A 24,138-nucleotide genomic window follows, 5' to 3' on the forward strand; every position below is an offset into this window, starting at 1 on the left:
CTGTTTTGATTGGAAAGTAACAGAAATACAATAAACTTTTGTTATGAACGTTTCTTAATTGTTATCTTGAATTGCACAATTTATATGAAAAATAGTTAAATTTGACATGGAGATTCAAAATCACATTGAAAAATCATACTTCTTACTGTAATTCTTATGTCAAGGGAATAAATGTCCACATTTGAAGCTGCCCAGCAGAAACACAAATTTTCTTTTGTATTTATTCTTTATACTGTATACAAATGTTGATGTACCCTTGGGAAATGGCTAACTTGATAGAATCATTGTGATCCATATTTTGAAATTATGAATTTTAAGGCGATAGTGTCAGAATAAAACAAAGGGACTAACCATTTTCAAAAGAGAAAAATCAAAATGTATTGGATTAGTGTCCTAGATAATAATAATGATAATCATAATATCAATAATAATAACAATAATAATACTTTGAGCACCATATAAAGATGTTAGCAAATTTTGGACACATGTTGTAATTTTTGTAAAAACTTGCTGTTATCACCAACTGACAACAAAAAAAAGGCACAAAAATAAGATAACATTCTAAAAGTAACAAATGTTATCTCTGATAACTTATGTCATATAGCTAACAGCCAATCAGAGACAAGGATCAGTTAGTTCGTTATTTGCCTGCCTCTCTAAGATAACTAGTCTGTTGGCTGACAGGCTGTTCCTTTCTAATAGATATATGAAGCAGTCATTAATAAAACTGATTATTCATAACTGAATCTTCATAACTGAATATTCATCAATAACTGAATATTCATCAATAACTGTATATTCATCAATAACTGAATATAATTAAAAACATCCAGTTGGGATTCTTTTTTTCTATACTGTACTTTAATGTGCCACTTCAAAGCACTCATGTCAACAGTAAGAGCAGTATGGATACCATATTTCTATCAGTTGAAGGAACCGTGTCAAGACGAAAAATCTTGCTCAGTTTGAATGAATCAATATCAAATGATAGGTATTATCTCCTCAGACCCTACTGTGCCTTTCGTGTAAAACCAAACACAGCATGAAGGTTTATGTCCTGGCTATAAGAGGCTGCAGCCCCCTCAGCTTCCTACATTTGACATGGTACCTGAAGGTCAGCAACTGTTCCTACATGTGTGATTTGAAGCGTCATACTGGAGCTGTTAAAACTGGCTAACTACAAGAACCAAAGATCAAAGATTTTTAGTGCCACTATTTGATTGTCCTTCCACATAAGATTGTAGATTTTAAAACCAAAGGGATAAAGAAAACAATCCCAAGTATATGACTTCTCTAACATTCCAAGAAACAATACAATATAATTTAGTGACACTACATTTATGTAGGTAATTGATATTAATAAAAAAAAATTGTTGCACAATATTGGCTTGAAGGTGAGCTGCATATTTCTGATCTGGATGGTGATCAGACGAGGTCATTCCTATAATTAATCAGACGGTGGATACAATTTAACGACCTGATCCAGACTTGTGGGATACTTAGTGATCGGACAACATCTGTGGTTTTGGACGTAATTGAAGATACACGGATAACAGAAGACAAACCTGAAAATCAACATTAAATATTAATCAACAACTAGAAAAGAAAAAAAATCATGAAAAAAAATAATATTAGTAATTACTGTAACGAAGAGAGAGAAAAAGACTGTTAGCAAACTGCAATACCTACTGCCAAAAAACCTGTGTAGGTAAAATATGTAAACAGTCAGAGTGCCTGATATTTCGATCTTAGCAGGATTTTCTTCAGAGGCAAACTGAATACTCTGAAGAAGATTTTACCAGGATCGAAACGTCAGGCCCTCCAACTTTGACGTAACGTTATAACAAAACAATGGCAATGACCTTATAAATGACGAAGAACATCATCTTAAAGGGGAACAGTTGGACTTACCCTGATGTTGATAAAGTGGTATCATTTGTTCTCTTTCTTTGGCAGAGTGGACATCTTGATTTATTTTCTGGTAAGAGATGCTTGACATCTGACTGTAGTTCATCCTAATAAATAATAATCAAAACAAAAGATTTACAAAAAGGAGTCCAATTTACAATAAAATATTCAAGCAAAGCTTTTTAATAATTATGAATAAGTATGGAGAGAAAACTTAATTCCAATCTAATATAAATAATAATCAGAACAAAAAGATTAAAAAAAGGACAGTCCAATTTAAAATAAAACGATTACAAGAGACTTTTTTTTAATAAATATAGTCATAAATATGAGCAAGTATGGATAGAAAACTGAATTTCAAACTCATAATAAATACTTTGGTATTTTGACTATGAGGAGAATGTTACTTATGCTAGTTTAGAAATTTTCTTTGTTCTTCCAATTTTTTAATCAAAGTAAAAGTTGGATAAAGATTGACAGAAACCTAGTGTACTATATTTGTTTTCTTTTTATTTTGTTTTTTAGTTTTGACACTCTAATATTTTTCTTTGGGGTGTGGGAGGGGACTAGGATGGTATTGGCATAATATGGATACCAAACTAAGATTGGTAAACCCCAGTTTGTTTGGCCAAGAAACTGAGTTACCAAGGTCACTGGCTTGGCTCAAATCAAGGCAGAATTTCAAAGTTTATCAGTACAAATTTAATTACAGAATAAACTGTGCCTGGTGGGAGGGGGAAGGGGGCATTTTCAGAGCAAATTTTGCCACCAGTGGCGGAGTGTCCATACAGTCAGGGGGGGGAGGGCCGATGCCCCCCTGACGGGCTCAAATGGACTGCTGCCGCCCTTTTCAGCTTTTTACCACTTTTTACTTATTCGAGATTATTGACCTTATTGTTGCACTCTCATCTACCTATTGACATTTATCACATTTTGTTGGTGTAATTTTCTGACAAAATGGCAATGACACCTACTTATTCTTCGTTTATCTGCAAATTAGCAAGGCCCGGAAAAGGTCATTTCCAGCGATCTAGAGAAGTATCTTTACTCAAAAAATTTCTGTATGCTGAGCACCAACCTGTGGTGGCGCTCCACTTAGATAGTGTCAAAAGCGCCCCTACAGACCATTCTGACCCCCCTGACCAATACCCCTAGCTCCGCCACTGTTTGCCATCACTTACTTTTGGTGGTTGAGGTATTGGTAAAGCAGTGAAGGCTAACTGTGCCTGGTGATCTCCGTACATGTACCACCATTCTAAGAACTGTAGGAAGAATACTCCGACCGAAAGCCCCTGAGATAGGCAAAAAGCTACAAAGCCAAGAAGACTCTTTGAGCCTTGCAATAACTTCATTTGAAAACTGGAAAGAAAGAAAACAAAGAATGACTGACTGTTTAGGAAAAAGAAAACAAATGTAAAAACAAATGTATGGCACAACATCAGTTTAAATAATGTTATCAAAAAGTTGCTAGCCTACTATTTCTAGAATGGGGTTTAAGTTTAGAGGCAAAAGCGTTTTGTTAAGTTACAGGGCCTACAAAATACAACACAGATTTTTGCATTTTTTGTTCGATATACAAGCTTACAAGGTTTGATGGTATATTCCAGCAAAAGACAATGTTGTACGCTGGTAGCTGGAAAATCCATCTGAGTATCTTGTTTTCAAACTCTAGATGGACTTGTTTGAAAGTGAGTGAGATAGTAGCCAGATAAACTGGTCATGTTTCCAAGCCATCAGATTGCAGAAGGACTGTGAGGTTTTGTGACGTCATCATGACACATGATCTTCAATAGCACTACCTTGTATTTAAAAGTGTTGGATTGCCCTCGAGTTTGATTAGAATGTTTATATTCCTGGGAATGTACACTGAATTCAAGGCTTTGATATAAAAACTGGATTTCAATTTTGTTTTCCCTCTGATAACAAATGATTTTCCTCTACGGTTAAATGATTGATACATAACAAAGAAAACTTAACACATCAATGTTATAAGTCATCATCAGTTCGACCTCGGTTGACCATTATCATCATGAGGGGTAGGAGAAGTTGGCCGGACAATAACCCTGGCATCGAGATTTCTAGTCATTTCTGTCTTCCATAAGGGTTGCTAGCTCAGACGTACTTTCAGCCCCACTGTCCTCTAGTAGGAAATGCAGGAAGGTTTTATGCCTTGCACCAGGGGTACCATGTTTTGGCTCCCAGAGAATGAACTTGTTGGCTGCTTCTTCTGGGTGTCAGTGGTAGTGACCAGGTCATTCCCTCTGCTATTGTCAAGTGCACTCCATGGTTGACCATAACACAGAGGCTTATCATTATAACTTCCACCTTCATAGCTTGTATCAGTTATGGCACTGATATAGTTTATATGTAACAGCGATAAACTAAAATGAATTATCCTAATTTGGTTTGATGCTGGACCAAAGAAAATATTTCTTTTTCCAAATCTTCACAAACATCTCCTTCATATTGGTTAATGATTACGGTAAGGGTTGTTCTTCCTCGCAGAAAAAGGAAGAAACCGCAAATTTTACAAAACTTTATCATTTGTGGCGCATGAAACGTCTGTAGAAATACTTGCTGGTAATTTTTGTATTTCCGTCACAAATGTCCCGACATCTTACTAACTACACGGTACTCTGGCTTTACGATGGAAATTTTATTTTGTCATATTTACTTACGTTGAAGGGTGGGTACCTCTTTGTGCCTTTGATACCTCCGGCAGTACATCATCAGGCGTTAGGTAAACTAATTTTAACCCTGAAAGAGAACAAGAGATTGGTCAGTTGCTCATCCAAATACAATTAAACTTTCGGTGACACTGAATACTTCGTTTGTTCCCAAGAATACTTTGACCAGCTTTAGTTGAAGAAATCTTGTGAGAAGTGGAATATAGTTATACAATTTTCATATTGATGAAAGCAGTGGTGTAGCTAGGGGCGTCAAGGGAGGGCACGTGCCCTGGGCGCCGGGTTTAGGGGGGCACTGAAATGGGAGAATGAGAGTTAAAAAAATAAGCACTTTTTTAGAAAAACATGATGAAATTGATGTATGTCTTCAGGCATGAATATTTTCCAGTTACTAATAAGAATCTGAACTGAATGTAGTTGTTTTTATTAGCAACTTTATAGATTGTGATTTCCTTTCAGTCCATTTTGACCGTTTTCTCTTTCTTTTTATTATTCTGTTCTGTATTCTGTAATGACTACATGTCACAGAAATTTCGGGTACTTCAGTATACAGTTCCAAGGCAGTTTTTCGAAAGGTGGAAATATCATAGGTGGAAATATCATAGGCGTAGGAGCATAATTTGATTTAGGGGGGGGGGGGCTGTAACAACTTGCCCGAAAAATGTAACCAACAATTTTTGCGCGCTTCGCGCGCAATTTATTTTTCTTTCAGTAGTGGGGGCGCACTTTTCTACTCTTGCACCCGGCGCCAAAACCTCTAGCTACGCCACTGAATGAAAGCCAACTTAAATTTATGTATAACAACAGAATAGTTATGTTACCTGACAAATGCATATACGGTGAATGGCAGTTTATACCCTGGAATAAGTACCTCATTTGATAAAGAAGGAATGTACCCTGTAGATCAAAGGAAGAGGAATTAATGCAGACGACATATACGGTGTGATTTCAAACAAAGTTTGCTGGTTATCTTGGGAATGACTCTGATATCTTGTAAGATATGTTTTACAAACATCAAAAGTTACTTTTTCAATAATGTTTTAAATAAATTTATCACAGAGTGTAAAAGTGTGACTGTTTGCATTTACTTTAGATAAATAATAAATATGACTTGTGGAACAGGAATACTCTTCTCCCCGTAGTAACAGTTTCCGTACATGAGCCTGTAACCCCACCCAATGTACAAAACAGTATAACCATGATTTTCCCAAACGATATGGAGCAGACTTTGTTCTTCTTTGAAAATGCATTGTTTGGTGGTAAAGACATACAATCATTGGTGTACAATATTCACATTGTATACTTACATAATTCACCATTTTGTATAGGCAGGAAACAACCCCTGTCTATCCCTTGCCTGTGCGACCCCATTCTACCCCACCTCTACCTCTACCTCTACCTACCCCACCTCTCATCCATCCCTACCGTACTCCTTCCATGGGTCGTCCCCACCCCCTTGTGCAAATATATTCAGGACCTTATGAAGTTTGGCAGTAGGTGGGTACAAACAGTTTAAAGTGCTCACCTCCCAAGACATGTGAATGAATGGATATATTCTTATGTACACCCTCTGGAATTTTTGCATTCCACTTTGATTTGACCAACTGCCAGATCTTGATCCTTCTTTCCATTTTGCAAACAACTTATCCAGTTTGAGTTTAATGAAGGGTACGAAAACCTGCCAAAATAAGGAAAATATTATTTTAAACTTTTCACAAGACATATAAAAAAAAACACTATTAAAAAAGAAAACATATTTTTAATCGAGAAAATCATTCAAATGAATTTGTGTAAATATTGCATTTAAATGAATAAAACAAGTACTGTTTTGTTTCTTTGAAAATAAATGACCAAAACTTGACTGGTCAGTGAAGCACATTCAAGTAAACTAATATTAAAAAATATTAAATCTTGAACTAGCTAAAAACATTTCTGAATATTGTTTTCATTTTATGGGTTTTGAGAATAAACTCAACCTCTGATATCTAATGGGTGAGATTTTACTTCTATGGAGAGTGGGGGGTGGGGGAGTGGGGATTGGAGCTGGTGGGTATGTATAAGTGCTCAAAAACAAGGTGATGGCAGGCTTTCATCATATGCAAACAGGGCTTTTCACTCAATTTCTTACAAAGGAACTTGTAATACACATAGGTTTCAATAGGTATATGACTTCAATTCAGCATTCTCCAGCTTACACATGGATGTAAATATTTGACTTGTAAAATTAGTGCTTGTAGGACGGCATTCACAGCGTAAAAATGGCACTTTATAATATACAATATACTGTCTTTGAAACGACATGTAACAACATCTGAAGAAGTTTTTGACATTTTCCTCCCACTGTTGGAAACATTATTTACCACTCAAAAGGGTCACACACGCAACTACGCACACTCTAATTAAATCCCTGGTAAATGAGCAGCTCAGTTCATGCGGGAAATTAAATTTGACTTACCAAAAAGGCAAGGGATTTTAAGTGTTCTCTTCTGCTCAATTTGTTAACAGACGGACCTGAACACTTTATAGGCACTCTTTTCATTCCATAAAAATTCTCTGAGAAAGAGCCATCTGAAACAGAACAGAAGATATTTTCTTGACTTTGATATATTCAATTTTGAACAAGAAAAAGATGTGACTATTAAAGAATTACAAATTATTTGTAATTCTTTGATGATTCAAATTACAGATCTGTTCCAATGTCATAGATTAAGTTATACTAATCTGGAAACATGTGGAGTTATTTGTGTACCATAGGGTGGGTGCATTGCTACAAATGCATTCATAGCTTCATTGTATACCCAATAATGAAATCAATATTATGAGGTTAAGAAATCATTTGCAGATATTTGGAGAAATTTTCAAATAGGTCAAGTTATTTCTTCCCTCTCTACATTTTGTCCTCCCAATTTTTTAGGGGCCCCTCAGTCTGGGACCCTGGGTCTGGGTCCACCTCGAACAATGGTTAATTTGGTCATACATCAAGTTTTGTTTTGAGGGATAAATTAATGGACTGTGTTGTGAGATTCATATCACAATATATTTCATGTTCAAATGGATTTGTGGAGTGCAATACTATACATTGATAAACACAATGTAGATTCTTGAAACTTCCACATACTTACTGGTCTTAGCTAGAAAGTAATTTTGCAAAATCAGATCTAGGAGCGCATAAATTTCATCACCATAGCGAAACATCCACCCATAACTACCAGGATTCTTTTCAGCAATAAACTGTAATGGCGAAAGGAAAAGTACAGAAGCTGGTTGAATAATTGGTTATATTACTAAATAAACACATCTCTTGGCATTATTCAGAAATTTTTTTTTAGGAAACTTTTGCCTGCTTCCCAGGTGACAGGTTGCAACTCAGTATTGTGTATGAAAAGCACATTGAAGGCTATCATAGATATACTCTTAGTCTCTTACCACTGAGTGGAAGATGGAGAGAAGAGCCATTAGGATTATAATCACTGGCTTAATATATAAATGAAACATGAATTTAATATTGAACTTCCAACTAGGAGCCTATACTCTGCTACTGCAGGTTAGGGGCACAGTCTGCCAGCCTAGTATAGTAGGGAAGCTTCTGATTGGGTATAGTGGTATGATGCTTGCCTTTTATCACGTACAGCACATTACAGGTAACTAATGCAGTTTCTTCAGGGCACAAATGGGAGCCACTGTTGGGTATATGGTGTAAAATTTGATCAATTCACAGACAATTGGGTCCTATTTGTAACTTTTACAAACCTTTAAGAAGTGACTGAGAGCAGGTCTCAAGGTTGCTGTTAAACTCTCCTGAGCCAAAACCTCAAAGAAGGAAGGTCTTGCTTGGTCAGCCACGGATGTCAAATGAGCTGCATATTCAGCCATGACTTTTGTGTACTTTCAAACTAGCAAGAAAGTAATACAAACAAAATATGATATCTACTGAGATATAATGCAATGATACCAAATTTAACTTCAAATCTAGGCCTACTAATTGTAAGATACATGTGAGACTTTTTCCCACTTTAAAAAATGACCTGGAAGGCAGTCATTTTCCAATTTACTATAATAAGAAGCAACTTCACAGTAGATGAAGATACTTGTTCTTTACTCCACAACAAGGAAAACTCATGATCTGGGAGTTGTTTAACGAATTTCGAAACATTATATCTGATGGAACAGGAGGAGCGACTTGGCCAAGAATGGTCTGCATGTGCTAACGTTGAGTAGTCCATATCTCTATGCGACACACAACGCCAACACAGTAATATTACTCAGCCTACACTTCACACCGTACACAACAACACATTACATGGTAACAAGACCCCGCCTGACTTCATCCGTGTTACTGAGTGGATGACAAAAGCAACTTAAAGATAACGGGTTTGCTCCCACTGTCGGGTGGAACAGATAAGCAACAGTGTTAGCAGTACCTTACAGATGTTTGGTGTACCATACCACAAAACCATTCCAACTAAGTTAGATTTTGTTTACTTCAAATTCAACTTTGTCCCGTTTTCCTACATCGGTGCGCAATAACGTGAGGTAATATACTGGTTGCGCGAAACTTGCATTGTAGCGCTTGTTATTGTTATGCAATTCTTAAGCCTAGGCTAAGTAGCCTAACTCTGTAATAGGCTATGTTAAATGCTGTTAAGTCTTGGTAGACCAAGATGAATAGATGATATTCAAGGGCCATGTTTTTCGGCCAACGTTGAAAGCGATTCTTTTCCACTTAAGTGTTCATTATAATCTTCTTCAATTTTAGGTGTTCTGGTTCATTATTGAGAATATATCACTTGTTAAAACTATCTTGGTCTTTCTGGAAAAGCTATTCTATAATTTATTAAACTTAGCAAGACCAAATAAGTATGTTATCCGACCTTGCCTACCCAGTCGAGCCTCTAGCCTTACTTGCATTTCATTCCAGTTGAGCGGTGGAAATGAAAATTTCAGATGGCATGAAACATTTTGTTCATATACCATATTTTAGTTTGATTAAGCTTCTACCAGGATATTTATACAATATAATGGTATACTCTTGAAAACAGAAGATTCAAAGCACGACTTGTTACCATATATAAAGAGACTCATGGCCTGATCCCAAGCAACATAAATAACCTTCTTGAAGACAAAGAAAAACCAACTACACGTCAATCTCACAGTTTGAATTATAAAATTCCTCAAGCTCAAAAGAACTGTTATAAATATTCACTTTATCCTCGCACCATTCCTCAGTGGAACGCACTCCCACCTGATCTAAAATCAGCACCAAACACCGCCTCCTTCAAGTTAATGCTGGGAAGTCAGCAGCACCATTAGCCAGCTTGGAGGACTGCACGTCAACAGCCACATCAGGGGCGATTTGTGCAGTATTACACCAAGACCAAGACCAAGACCTACCCTATACTTAATGCTTGGCCTCTAGCCTAGGCTAATTGTCATCGTCAAGTTGAGACAGATTAGAATCAGCACTCTAGCGCAGAAGTTGTTTCACTGATAAAGATGGCAGTTTGGCGAGTACAGCATTGGGTACTAGGCCTCCGTGATAAATTTGTATTGCATAATATAACATTGTTTGATTTATTTCCTTTAAGATTAGGTTTGCCTAGAAATGGCTAATGTTATTCACCTGAAAATCAGAAAAATATTGAACTCACTTTTCCCTAATCATCTGTTAAGATAAAATCTTTATTCTTCCAGCATTTGTATGAACAATGAGGGTGGGCTTCTGTTTTCATCCAGTTGCAAGTCAAAGTATTAAGTAACTACATTCATTGTGTGCCCTATCACTATGTATTCAGCTTTCTCTACTTCATTCTGTGAAAAAAACTCTTGTGTTTCATTCCAAACAGAAGATAGTCCTGCCTTGCTGTCTAAGACGATTTCATCATTTATGATAATTGTGTATCCGTGGCTATTTGAATAGAAGAGTAACAATGTCGGATCGTGTCACCCAGCTCCAGGATGCTGTTAACCAGGTTTGTTGCATGAATTGTACTTTAAAATTTGAAACCCTGGTATCAAGTTTTCTCCTTTTGATGAGTTTTCAAGAGAATAATGAAGCAGGCATACTCTTCTTTCCCATCACCACTCTCTCCCTCAAGACTGCTTCTTGAATGCCCCCAACTAAACAACAACGGTATACCATAGGCAAAGTACCAATGGTTTACCAAGCAACCCCTTTGACAATCACTAATAAAAGGCAATGGAATCACAAAAAATCTCTTCAAATCTCAATTCACAAGCCAGATATGCCAAAACCCAGCCTCTGGTCAACACCACTTCAAGCTTCAAGCAAGGTGAATTACTTGCTTTTGGTTGAGAGAACCTTGCTCCGGTTTGCTTTCAGATGGGAAGGTTATCACTTGGCTGGAACGTTTCTATATTCAGATATGTATCAGATGCCATCTTGTCAGAACTGAGTCTTAATGGAACTAAATTCCCAATCTCCAATGAAAACTCTTAGGGTAAAAAACATCCAGAGGTATCTCTAATTTGATCATAATGTTATTGTGAGCAGTCAGTATTCAATTTGCTTTTGAAGCATTATATTTTTTACTTTTTTTGCTCATAGATGGCAGAGCACTTCTGTAACAGTATAGGGGTTCTCCAGCAGAATGCCACACCTTCCAAGTTCCAGCCACCAGAGAAGCAAGGTAATATATCTGCTCTTGTTGATTCTAACACTCGATTATATTATTTTTATTTGTTTGTTTCTTACCTTGATTGTTTCTTCTTTTTTTAAAGTTATTAATCCTAAATTAATTCAATAATAAAAGGATTCAAATTAGTATTGTTCCTTATTTCTCTGTTTCGTTATTCATCACTCCTGATGAAATATAATAATTACCCCAGGTTAAGATCAGGACTAATTCAAGCGGTGAAAGTACATCAAATTTGTCTTTGAATCTTCCAAATTCTTTCCTGCTTTTCTCATACCTAACACCTTGAAATGTAACTCCCTTCCTGAAAAATGATTAGTTGATAAACAATAAGAGTATGTAAGATCACCTGCAATCAATTGGCAGAATATGTGCTAGAGGGACATACAACACCCTCCCTCCCACCCCCCCCCCCACAACCCACTCCCCCTTCAGTTTAGAAACTATAAGTTTATAGAGCATTTAAAAGCTATTTTGATAGTTGTATATAATTATTTTCTAATGTTAATAGTGATATATGGACAGATATCGCACACACTCCCCCAAACATATTTCACCCAGCTCATAGGCATAAGAGGCAGGGGGGTGGGGGGCTGCAGCCCCACCCCCAATCAAAACTTTTTGTGAAAATTCGGGCAATATGCTGAGAATTTTTCGGGCACCTACTGAAAGAAAAATAATTTGCAAGTTGTCTTTCAATGGTTAAACTGATATTATTATTATCATGATTATTGTAACGACTTCCCCAATAATTATAACCAATATGGAAGGGTAATAACACAGAAAATGATTGTATATTATTGGCATGTGATGTAATAACCGATGAATGCCTATATGATATGCACATTAACATGTAGAACGCGTGCGGAGCAGGCGAAAAAGTTTGGTTATATTTTTCGGGCAAGTCGTTACAGCCCCACCAAATCAAATAAGGCTCCTACCCCTATGATCCAGCTCCATCAAGTCCGTCAGTGCTTACGCACATGACCATCGACACAATGAAAGGAAAGTTTACCTTTCAGTAATATATTTTGGCTTCCCAGGTACTGCAGACGCACCAGCTGTGCAGGATGACTTCACTCAGTTGTTTGCTCAACTCATCGCAAGAACGGCCAAAGATATTGACGTTTTGATAGAATCATTACCTAGCGAGGAACTAACCACAGAACTCCAGGTAAAAGCTTGTGTTTATGTTTTATGAGCCTTGTGCCAGCTGTACGAGCAATTTATTGATTTTGTCATGATTTGTTCATCACTGCAAGTATGGCAGAGACCATGTTAACTTAGGGAAATTCCAAAATCTCAGATATTGAGTCCTTGGAATGACCTTGAGAGATGACAAAGGACAAAGGCAGGGAGGAGTGAACACTTGCAAATACAGCAAAAGCCTGCTTCATGTCAGGAATTGGAAGTTTCAGACAGTGAGACCTAAGATTGTAACAAAATGTGACTAGGGATGAATTCAGTACTTTGAGGTGTGGAGGGGAAGAAGGGGGCAAGTAGATAAGGTGGGGGGGCAGGGGGGTTGAAGTGAGTGTACCTTGTATTGCCGGTTTAAATACCGACTTCATGGCGGAACAATTCTTTCTGATTTCAAACCTTCAACCGACTCGAGAAAAATGTCAAAAATTCTAAATTTTCACGAGTGGCGAAAGTGTACCATGAAACTTGACATTCTTGAATCTTATTCTTCTCTGTAGAATACCAGCTTGAAGAAACTGGAACAGGAGAACAAAGAAGCTGCACAGCGACTCAGCGATTTGGTGAAACGAGGAGATACACTACTCCTGAGAATACAAGAAGCCTTGAGCGAGATTGCAGAAGCCCAACTCAGGACTAAAAGCTCCATCACGAGTAAAAGCAGCAACTCGAAACTGCCAGACAACGGAACTTAAAAGAGACCTATATTGTACACCTTTTGGAAGCAAAACAAAAGTATTTTGTGGGGAAACTTTGGAAAGCTACTCCTAGGTTTGCCACAAGGCAGTTGGAGAGGCTGACATTAGAATGAGGGCGCCATTTAAAATGCCACATCATGTGAGTAATGAACGGCAGTTTATGTTTGTGGCAGAGCGGTGGTGGATGCTTATCAGTTTGTTAAACACGAAGGTGGTGGCTGCCTGGTAAGTTGAGATTGGAGCAGTGCAAGCTGACGAGAAAGTACATCAGGCCGAGCGAGGTATTTTGGGGGAGAATTCTTCTTAACAATTCTGAAGTACTGTTTGTAGTGCAATAAATATGATTGCTCCTTGGGAAACCTTTTATTTCAGCAAGAATTTGGGATTTCACATGAATTATTGATGTATCATTTTAAAAACCATATTTTTGAAATCATTGCAGAATTTTGGCTCTGAAAAAGTTGTGTTGAATGGGTCATTCACCTTCATTTTGTGATGAAAATCTATGGGAATGTATCTAGAATTAACTGCAATGTTATTTGAGTACTACCTAATAGGTTTTGTGAACTTCCCACCAAAATCAAAGTGGTGCTTTTATTGCTATGTGATTAAATTAACATTTGGATACTACAATAAGCCAGTTTTTACATTGCAAAACTGTTGTCAGACATGCACCAAAGTTGTTATAGCATTTTCAAGAAATTCTCATGCCAAAAAATCTTGATCAACCCCCCCTGCCCCCCCCCCATACCACTCCCAGAGCATATTGGATGTATACTATATGAATGAAAGTAGTGTGTTCACTTTGGTTTATTGTGTAGATCGAATGTTTAAGCATCCAATGATGGCCACAGTGATATCTATTTCAATCTAGCATTACCAATGAACTTTATTGATCATTGAAAGTGGATTTTGTTCTCTCTTCTCTCATGTAAACTGGATTTGTTTTGTATCTTATTTCCTGTAAACTGGATTTTCTCTCTCTCCTCTTGTAATCCCTCAATGCTTTGCTAAAATATTTTATACCACTCCCTTTGTGAACTAACAAATCAAACATGTTCATATCCTGTCATTGGTTTTTGTATAATTTAACGAAATTATTTTCGTTATTCTACTGAACAGCAGCCAACTATCTGTTGAGACGACAGTTTGGCTCTTAAAGGCATTGAAGACTCGCCCCAAACAGCGTGCCGCGCTCTGAAAAAGTTAACTTTCCGTTGCTTGCAAGTGAAGTTTTCTTCTTGTCGCTACAAAATCCAGACAGTAATGACCTTGTTATCTTTTATCTAGACCTGAGATGTCCATTGCTGCTATATGTACACTGTGTTGTGGGTATTGACCGTAGCTGTATGTATTGACTGTACACTAGTGTCTTATTTCCAACGATAGCAAGCTGTGTGTGTATTTTCTGGGATCAATGGTGGTGTCTCACACTTCTGTTACACCTCATTCGAAACTAGGTCAGATTACCGGCGTGAGACGTTTCTTTGTGCGTGAGTCTTCACACCCTTTAACAGAACTAAGTGACTTAGTCTTAGTACCAAACCTTTTATGATTACATTGTTATTATTCTTTTCCATTGTATCTGTTACACAGAAGTATTTGTAAAATTTTGAGAGATATTCAATAAACAGTGATAACATTACGAGAAGGTTGCTTCGACTCGAGTTGGCCAAAATATGAACAAGAAAGAAAAAGATAAAAACAGACAGTGATTTGGGGCATTGGTGCTGCCTTTAACTTGTATTTCTGACACATTTTTATGTAATATAAACATGGGAGAACTTCTTTGTAAAACATATACTTGGCCTTGCGGCATGATCGGGATTCATTAGTCATATACAGGGTACCACTAAAATAGAGGGTGACATAATCTTTTAGAACCAATTAACACTATCAAACAACTCATAAAGATTTGGAGATATAGGTTTTTTTGCAGATTCGGTTAAGTCACAGCCAATTCTAATCTCTCCCGACCCTCATGATTCCAATTTTCTTAATAATAACTACATACACACTAATTTACTTATATAATGGATGGGCCCATTGACAATATCACAAAAGGCCAATTCTGTAAATAACAGCTGCGGCATTATAACTCTGGAGGCACAAGTACCAAGGATCTCAAAAATTGTTCTCGCTATGAAAAGTGTAGTCAGATTTTATTTTTCCCCTTTCACTTAATTGGTCCCTCCTCTTGCTCGGAGATGAACAAATATCGTTTCAGCATGACGGTAAAATATAACGAAGATGGTCATGAATTGTGTTCCCCCTCCCGATCCCTGAATGCAATTACAAAGAGTATCCTACTACAAACTCAACTCATTTGACCTGATGATCAGAAGCATGTCATCATCAAAGCCAGACTTAGACTATGGGAATGGGCCAGGGGGGAGGGGGTGATGGGGAGGGGATCAGGAGCCTAGTATGTGCTTGCTGATCATTCAAATTCTCTACACAATCCATATCGGTCCACATCCCAAACTCGGTGGCAAAAATGCACAAGATGTTTTTAAGTTGCATGCGACTGTTGGAAGGAGCCAAATTGACAGGGGTCTACTGTAGTATTTACCTCGTTCCTCACACTGCAGTCCCTAATCACAGTTACACTGTTAGTGATATTGTTCACCACAGGCCTGTCCCTCTTTAACAACAACCAAAAGGTTTTATACAACAATGCATTGTTTTAATCGGTGAGACCCGTCAACAAGATTCAACGTCGACGTCTTGACACTATGAGCTCCATCCCATACATATGAAAATGATCTGGCATTGTTACTTTTGAGGAAGAAATTTAAACAAAAAATTCTAGATTAAAAAAAAAAAAAAAAAAATATGAAGAGAAGAGGAACTTCTTCATACATTTCAAGCTATCTTCTAAACTTTTAAGCGTCTTAGTCAACAGTACAAGTTCCCAAAAAACCATGTGAGCCCATAAAAGGACATCCCTTCATACAATAGTCCAGTATTAAAATACGAAGCTCCTACAAAGATAAAATGGTCCGCTTCTAAACTACAACCTCACCTTCCTCTCAAACAAAATGGTAGACTATGGTGATGACAAAAATATTGGTATATTCTTTGAAAACATTTTGTCACCTTAATAAAAAGTCTTATTGTTAAATACATCCTCCAATTCTCGACTAATTGGTAAGCTGTCGCTCCACCTTCTGCACCCCCCCCTCTACCTTTCCGGTCAAACTCTAAACCGTTTCCTAGTAGACGAGAAGAGATTAGTACAGTCACTAGAGTTCACACCTCCCATGGCAGCAGTATGATACATATATATATATATATGTTTCATCACATTCTGTGAATATTCCAACAATCCTGCACACAAAGCATTGGCAGTAGATATAAGACGTTGATTCACAACGTTTGCAATTTTGCAATCAACTTTAATAGCAGTCTACTTTTCTTCCATTAATTCATATACGATCAAAGTCACTTTTTACTTTCACTTGTCCAAATATAAAATTAAAACGATAGCTGAATATAAATCTTTTTCGAAAATCTGATTTCAATGTTTAGCACATTCTTTGGGTACATACATACATACATTTGCTTGATCTCCCTCGCTTGACTTTTAAACTTCAATCGGCCAATAAGAGTTACTCAGGTGAGCAGGGAACCTGGTGCTGCTTAAATACATGAGTAAGAGGGAGCCCTCAGCAGGTCTACGCAGTTTCAACCATGACATAATTTATCTCTACTCTGCATGTCTCGATAGACGTCACGAACGATCGACAGCAATGGCTCCATACTAATGTTACCTAACTTTTTTCCGATTGGACAAACCGTCAACATGTCACATGAATAAACAACAGCCAAGCGAATAAAGTTCTACACAGCACTTTTTTAAGTACCAACAGATACACAGGTCCAAAATGGTCACCCTCTTACACATTACTACATCTAAATGTCTACGGTAAAACCAGAAGAGGGAAGAGTCAAAACTCTCTATCGAAATAGCTTTCCATTAAATGTATATGTCTTTAAAAAAGGCAGGTTACGAAATATGAAGGAGAAAGTAAATAAAGCCCCCCCCCTCCCTCCCTTCCCATCCCCCAGATGCACAAATGCCTATTTCTGTAATGCAACCTACTTGTATATCTCTGCATATCACAGAAAATCAAACAATGATTTTTGCAAGAGCCAGACAATCACGATTTCCATCGTAACAACTACTAGACCATCTGATGCAATGTCATCTTGTTTCATGCATCCACCCATTGACCCTTTGACCTAGTACCATGGCTGCACCAGTGAAAATCCAACCCTGCCCGATTTTTTTTTCTCTCCTTGCGTGGATTACTGCTATTCATTACAACTGCACAACAAAAAGCGGAATTTTTTGTAAACCTTTTGAAGCATGTCAGGAGTATAATTTTGACAGATGGATTTGACCTTTGACATGCTGATGAATTAAAGAGTAGGAAAGGATGACATCATCAACAACGAAAACACTTTCACGAAAAATATCAAAATTTATAAATTAATATCAACAAATCTAAGAGATATGTGACTGGAGAATCTCTACGACACCGATGTGGATACTTTTTTTTGCAGAAAAGTTTGCTTCAAAAGTTGAAGAGAATGCAATATAATGTTTAAATGTTGTTTATGGTACAGAACTATTTTGTCTTTTATAGTTACATATGGTAGAATATAACAAAAAATCACACTTTGTAAATATTTTCAATGCCATGCAAAATCAAACATAAGATTTTTTTTTTCACTCTTCAAAGAAATATTCAAATTTCTCAATTAATGCTGTTTCATAATGTGTGAAACCTTGTTTGGATAACTTTAGAAGAGTTTTCATCATTTGCTTAACAAGCACTTGATTATGACAACTGGACTGTGTCCACAAGTGTAACAATAACATTTATGGTAACATATTAAATGCTCCACACCTTGTTGTACTTAAAAGGCATAACCAAGGAGTAACTTATTTCCATTTATCGGTCTCTTCACAAAATTCTATTATTAGGGTTTTTTCCCGCCCAGAGGAACTGTTCCATTTTAGGTGAAAAACTGCCCTCACTTTCTGTTGCTCCCTCACCTTTTTGGGGAGGGGGGGGGTGGGAGTGTCATGTCCATGAAATAAAAATAAGATATATGAATCTAGAAGATCTACACAAAGATATGAAAAAGAGTGATAAATTTTAAGATAGAAATAAAATGGTTTTCAACGGAAAATAGAAAGAATGTTTTCGTTAACTGACATCTCTCCAAATAAATAAAAAAATAATTGTTTACCTGCCAGACGAAAAAAAAACCAGTTTAATAATTTCAACAAATTCATTTTAAAATTATAGTGAAAAATGACGTTGTCCGTTACAGTTATCGTCCATGCTTTTTTATAAGAAAGAGGGTCTCAAAAACACACCCCATCATGAAACCTTATGTCGGTTGATAAAATTAACACCCCATACTTCAGCTTTTGGAAATTATCAACTCTTCCATGAAAATGAACAAAAGTACGGAATAATCATGAAAAACATTCACAAAATGCACATGTTGTTGGTTCTTTGATTACTTATGTTACCTCTAACACATAATTTTGCGATGGTCCATCCAATACGGTATTTGTAATGTCTTCCCAGGCTGACATTGTACTTGCATACATAATACATAATTCATTGATTCAAAACTTTCCATGACGAAAGTGCACACTTGTTAAATGTGCACACCTTGTTGCACACCAAGTGCACACTGTGCACACCAAGTGCACACTTGTTAAATGTGCACACTTGAAAGTGCACACCTTGTTAAATGTTCTGTACTTGCTCAGTCATGTTTGGTCTGTCTGTCTATCTGTCTGTTTAGAGTTCATACTTAAATGCCTTCTACTTATATCAAATCCTGCCACTGTTCACCCACTTTGCCAAAATGCATAGCCACAAGACACCAATCCATTTTCACCAACCCTCTCCCCCACCCAACCCCCAATGCTTCACTTGCACAGGAGGATGTGAATATCGTAACGAGATGACTTCTTCTAAGAAGTAAATATTATAACTGCTATTAAACTATATTCCAAAAAAAAAATAATTGAGTTCTCAAAGTTGATCATGTGAAAAATTCAAATTAGGAATGACATTAACTTCTTAGTACACCCTTGACCAGTTCTCTGCTGGTGTAAAGAACCAATACACATCCCGCCCTCCATCCCTGCCTCTCCTGTCCCATGGTAAAAACCTCTACCAACCTTTCCCACAAATCGACATCACCATGCCCATACAATAGTTTATCATCACTGCATCACTTGTAAAATGGCATTTTAACTTGGCCCCATCTCCATGAGTACAATAATTATCAAATTATAATTCTTATATAATTCACAGCTCAACACAATAAAGATAAAGTGGGAAAAAAATTCTTTATACCTTTTTAAAAGGTTACATATAATGTTGGATGATCCTTTGTACAAAATCTCTCTCTTTGTATCCACAACAAATGCCTTCAAATTACAAAAGGAAGATTGAAACAAACTATTGTGAGAGAAAGAAAAGAGAAAAAAAAAATTTGAAAGAAAAAAGAAAAAACTGTTATTTAAACCTTTACATAGATAGTGAAAAAGTTTTTTTTTTGTTTCTTGTTAGTAATTCGTTAACATGATTTTTTTTTTTTCTTTGCGATGATCTTTTTTACATTAATATTCTAAAAACCTATTGAACTTAATATATTTTTCTAGTACATACAAAAATACATTAACACCAAACCTGCGAGAGAGGGAAAACAAAAAATAAATCGAAGGGGGAAGGGGAAAAAAAGGTGGCGTTTAGTCGACTACGGAGGTGCGTTTTAAACACGATATACTTGGAAGGACTTGGGTGACGAGGACTCTATTTAGTTCCAGGGATTGGCTAAAGCTTTGAACAAGTACACGATTAGTAAAATGAATCAATGCTCTGTATATCCAAAAAAAATTGAAATTAAGACATGGTCAATCCATCAGGCAGGTATGAGCCTGCGGTAAAAAAAATCACGGAACTTTGCAAAAAAATTGCGGTATAGGCTCCAGTTTGCATGTTACAGTGTGTTAGGATAATAGTTTTTGTTCTCGTGGTAGCAAAAAAATCACGGAAAAAGCTCATGCCTGATCAAGGGAAATATTAGTCTGGTGTTGAAGAACACTTCACTGGAACGGATGCTGCTTTTAATCTTTCTGACGATATCGTCGGTAAAAGGTTACCATCAATTAAGGACCTTGTGAGATTTTGTCTATTATTACATTCTTTGTCACTTGCTCTTTGTCTATGTGTCCAACACTAATTGATGTTTGCTGTACACCTATTGCAGACGGACAGATCACAAACAAGTTTTTACCGAATCCCATGCTAGTTTTTTCAGTGGCATAAATGAATTGTCGACTCCAGGAAGTTGACATCAACTGATATTTCCTATATGACCCCTTAGTCTGCTAACTATTTTTACCGCCTGACATTTTTCGGTTAAAATTCTCCCCAAAAAACCTGTAATTCAACAATGATTCTGATGGAATATGAGCATGGTTAGTACAACTCAACATGAAAATTAATGGTGCCAATTTATTGTTTTGTTTCATTATTCATCTGATTCTAAAGGACTTCCCTGACTCCCAGTCTCTGCTGAAGGTAATTTTCTATTGAGTTCACAGCAAAGATAAAGCAGCGACTCTCAACCCTTGAGGTGAAGTAAAGGAACTCACAACAAATTCACTTGACACAATTTTATTGGAAAACTTTCAGAGCCTTCGATTCCATTGAGACTTCCTTGCAGAGGAGGAACGAACAGAGCTAACGACTACCTAGGGATGGACCCTCATTTATTTCCATGCTAAACATTTTGGTAGTCTTCCACGCACGATTTTGGATATTTGGATACCCAAATTCCCCAAAACAGTGTACAGTAAATATCCCTGTGAAAACTTGAAAATTTTATGGAGGTTGTAGAAACCCTTCCCAGGTAGCAAAGTGTAGTTCCCTGGTCATGTTCTTTGGTCAGGTGTCACTGCCCTTTTACCCCTGTGTCATTGGAAGGGTTGGGTGTGGTAGGGGGCAGGGGTGGACCTAGCCACGCATTGCGAATGTAAAGTTGTGGAAGCAAATCCAAGAATGGTGATCTCTTTTAAGGATAAATGTGACCTCTCTTGCAATTAAGTTTATTATTATTATTATTAGGCCAGTGCTTTACAAAAGTTCCACATAATGAATATGCATATGTAATGCAAAGATGTGAACAATGGAATGGAAAATAAATTCATTTGTAGATAACCTTTGCAGAGTGAACACAGTTTTGAATAAAGCATCACTCCAAACTGGCTAGTTTTTCATTCTGTTTGATTATTACAATATTTTCCTCTTCTCTGCTCTCCGCACCCCTCATACCCCTCTCATTTTGCTCACAGCTACGGCATACTGACAGAAATTTTCTCACAAAGAAAAAGTCCATCAAACGAGAAACCACAAACATAAAAAAAAAGTGCACAGCTTTACTCCTGGTGACATCTATGAGTCAGACAATGGCAAAAAAATAAGGGAAAGAAAACAAATACACAACTTTTTTGAAAAAATAAGAAAAATATAAACAGTACAATATACTTCTTTTTTTTTTCATCATTAATCTTGCAGACAATTCCACAAAGCGTGCACTACTGGTTGTGGTCTGTATCTTCCAATCTTCTATGAATAAGTCCCTGAAATGAAGAAGAAGATCAAAATTAAAAATATAGAAAAAAAATTCTTAAAATTTATTCCTCTTGATGTAAAACTTAACTGAAGTAATCATTAAGTCTTTTATAGATTTAAAAAAAAAAAATAATATATATGATTGAGTTGTATTGTAATAATAAAGAACTCACAAAATTATCATGTCTATTTGTATAAATGTCAAATGAGTCAATAAAAGAGATGGAAAAAAAAAAAAAAAAAGATTTTAAAAATATATAAAAATTTCAATGCTTGTGAAATGTATCACACTGACCTCTACGGTGGCTTAGTAGGGACATAGCAGAAGAAAAAATTGAGATTAAAAATCAAAATTTTGACTTTTTAACTGACAATTTTGCGATTTGGGGACACTTTTTTTTCACTGTCCCTATTAAGCCACCGTAGACCACAGAGTCCCAGTTTCATAGGTTTTTTTTCCTTTGTTGAGATGTAAGATACATTTTACTTCTGTCACATTATTTCCTGTCCTCCACAAGGATCTGTAAACGTCATGCCAGGACTAAAAACATCGGCGGCCCCTTTATATGTTTTCTCGTACGTATGAAATTAATATACGTCTCTGAAACATGGTTAAACTGTAGGACAAGATACTAATAAAAGGCATTGACCAATGTCCCTGCTAACCTGGACAATCAATGTGCGCCAAAAATGCCCTGCCCACGCCCCCTCCCCATATCCAAATACGTGTGCCTCAACTTCGTAAGGGTACGCAGACCCGAAAATATCGGCGGCCCCTTTATATGTTTTCTTGTACGTATGAAATTAATATACGTCTCTGAAACATGGTTAAACTGTAGGACAAGATACTAATTAAAGGCACTGACCAATGTCCCTGCTAACCTGGACAATCAATGTGTGCCAAAATGCCCTGTCCACGCCCCCTCCCCATTTCCAAATATGTGTGCCTCAACTTCGTAAGGGTACGCAGACCCAAAACCCGACAGCCACATTGAATGATGGTTATATTAACTTCCACTTGAACCACATACTGATGGCACTGACGATCACATCGCATAGCGGGAAAAGTTTTGGCATTTCGATTGTTAGGGAGGACGGGAAAAAGTCTCTGTAACCTTAAAACTGAATTTACAAAGAGATGACTAGCTGCCAACTAACTCTAACACTGTAAGGGATACACTTAGCCTAGACACATTGAAAGATTATGGTAACTTTCAAAAACCTATTTAGATTTCCCCAATTGTCTACGTGGTCAAAAGGTTAGTTGGCTCTACTGGTACAATTTTAATTTGCAGCCTACCATTATAAAATAAACATCAGAAAAAAAAGGAAAAAACCATCTTTCCTGCTTGTAAATTCTGTCTACCTTCAACCATCTGATCTATCTTCTTCAAGTCAAGGAAGGGACATTATTTACTCTCACTCCCCCATCCCATTACCCCTTCCCGCCCCCCCCCCCCCCCCCCGCAAGCAAAATGTGGTTATGATTACATACCATCTGCCGCCGTTTGTGTAGTAAATTCCCGTGCTTCATCAAAGATCATTCTCTTTAACGTCTCCTTTGGCAGATCGTCAAGTTCAGTCTCAAAGCTGAAGGGCTTTTCTGAGACCGGCTGTAAGAGATGTTTCAAGCAAGTTCTCTGAGTTTGGTCAAGCAATCTTACCAAAAACCCTCACCTTGTAATACTTCAGAATGAGAGAGCAATTTTAGCAACCTAAGACTCCCTCCTGGATTATTCCATCGACCACATGAGCAGGCTTACATTTCATTTTTCCGACATTTCATTTACCCATGTGCTATTCATATCTCTATTATCCATTACAGAAACAAAACTCAAAATTTGCCAATCGTTAACATTTTACCTACCGTCCCAATTTCATTAATTCAAATAAAAGATTGATTGACAGGATAAGTTCATGAACTACCAGAAATGGATCAGAGGAAACTTAAAAAGTGTTGCTTTCGCGTCAAGACATCTCCACCATCATGTTGGATTAGTCTGCAAGATATTTGACACGAAGCTGCGCTCACGACGTGTCTAATGTGAGCCAAACAACAAACAACTTAACTCTAAACACCGAGTGAGCCAGGGTTCTTCTTGCTCTCACCGATACCTCTCAAGATCTATCAACTTTACTATATAACTGTCATACCACTTGCTACACATTCATTTCTTATTTACGGCTTGGCTTGCCTATAAAGAGTGGTTATTCTGTGTAAATTGTCAGATTCAAAGCACCAGGGGTGCATTCTGTACAATCATAACACTTGGGTCATAACGCCCTCAATGACAGTTATACTAAGCCAATTTATACG

At 37.0% G+C, this 24,138-nt stretch overlaps 3 protein-coding genes across 5 annotated transcripts in view; 1 reads left to right on the plus strand and 2 right to left on the minus strand.

The window, feature by feature from the left end:
• Positions 1-17: 17 nt before the first annotated feature.
• Positions 18-9,132, minus strand: LOC139980871 (peroxisome assembly protein 12-like). Of its 2 annotated transcripts, XM_071992866.1 has the most exons (10): positions 9,017-9,132; positions 8,346-8,488; positions 7,718-7,826; positions 7,051-7,163; positions 6,121-6,273; positions 5,417-5,492; positions 4,587-4,665; positions 3,090-3,267; positions 1,912-2,015; positions 19-1,565 (listed from the first exon to the last, which is right to left on the minus strand). In XM_071992866.1, the coding sequence occupies exons 2-10, from the start codon at positions 8,466-8,468 to the stop codon at positions 1,448-1,450; spliced, it is 1,053 nt and encodes a 350-aa protein (XP_071848967.1). In that variant the 5' UTR covers positions 8,469-8,488; positions 9,017-9,132; the 3' UTR covers positions 19-1,447. The 2 variants fall into 2 exon arrangements, with proteins under 2 accessions (XP_071848966.1, XP_071848967.1); XM_071992865.1 differs by lacking the exon at positions 9,017-9,132 and having other exon boundaries at positions 18-1,565.
• On the plus strand, positions 8,793-14,791 carry LOC139980872 (mediator of RNA polymerase II transcription subunit 21-like). 2 transcript variants are annotated; one of them, XM_071992867.1, is made up of 5 exons: positions 8,793-9,128; positions 10,439-10,564; positions 11,161-11,242; positions 12,292-12,422; positions 12,949-14,791. In XM_071992867.1, the coding sequence occupies exons 2-5, from the start codon at positions 10,523-10,525 to the stop codon at positions 13,141-13,143; spliced, it is 450 nt and encodes a 149-aa protein (XP_071848968.1). In that variant the 5' UTR covers positions 8,793-9,128; positions 10,439-10,522; the 3' UTR covers positions 13,144-14,791. The 2 variants fall into 2 exon arrangements, with proteins under 2 accessions (XP_071848968.1, XP_071848969.1); XM_071992868.1 differs by having other exon boundaries at positions 8,982-9,123.
• A 67-nt stretch (positions 14,792-14,858) lies between these two features.
• Positions 14,859-24,138, minus strand: part of LOC139980870 (mitogen-activated protein kinase 1-like) — a 37,098-nt gene continuing 27,818 nt past the window's right edge. Inside the window, exons 8-9 of the mRNA XM_071992864.1 lie at positions 23,317-23,434; positions 14,859-21,829 (exon numbers count right to left, since the gene is read on the minus strand). Coding sequence (XP_071848965.1) covers positions 21,816-21,829; positions 23,317-23,434 — 132 coding nt within the window. The 3' untranslated portion in view covers positions 14,859-21,815. The remainder of the gene's footprint in view (positions 21,830-23,316; positions 23,435-24,138) is intronic.

This window comes from Apostichopus japonicus, chromosome 15 (assembly GCF_037975245.1).
Source record: "Apostichopus japonicus isolate 1M-3 chromosome 15, ASM3797524v1, whole genome shotgun sequence".
Taxonomy (NCBI): Eukaryota; Metazoa; Echinodermata; class Holothuroidea; order Aspidochirotida; family Stichopodidae; genus Apostichopus; species Apostichopus japonicus.

What these genes read in the sequence shown, in the direction of transcription:
- LOC139980871 (XM_071992865.1), bottom strand. Translation starts at nt 8,468, where the DNA reads ATGGCTGAATATGCAGCTCATTTGACATCCGTGGCTGACCAAGCAAGA. An exon ending in ACCGTATATGCATTTGTCAG is followed by an intron (nt 4,666 to 5,416) that starts GTAACATAACTA and finishes GTTCTCTTTCAG; the next exon opens with GGTTAAAATTAGTTTACCTA. An exon ending in ACCACTTTATCAACATCAGG is followed by an intron (nt 1,566 to 1,911) that starts GTAAGTCCAACT and finishes GTTGATTTTCAG; the next exon opens with GTTTGTCTTCTGTTATCCGT.
- LOC139980872 (XM_071992867.1), top strand. Translation starts at nt 10,523, where the DNA reads ATGTCGGATCGTGTCACCCAGCTCCAGGATGCTGTTAACCAG. An exon ending in TCCAGGATGCTGTTAACCAG is followed by an intron (nt 10,565 to 11,160) that starts GTTTGTTGCATG and finishes TTTTGCTCATAG; the next exon opens with ATGGCAGAGCACTTCTGTAA. An exon ending in CCAGCCACCAGAGAAGCAAG is followed by an intron (nt 11,243 to 12,291) that starts GTAATATATCTG and finishes TTGGCTTCCCAG; the next exon opens with GTACTGCAGACGCACCAGCT.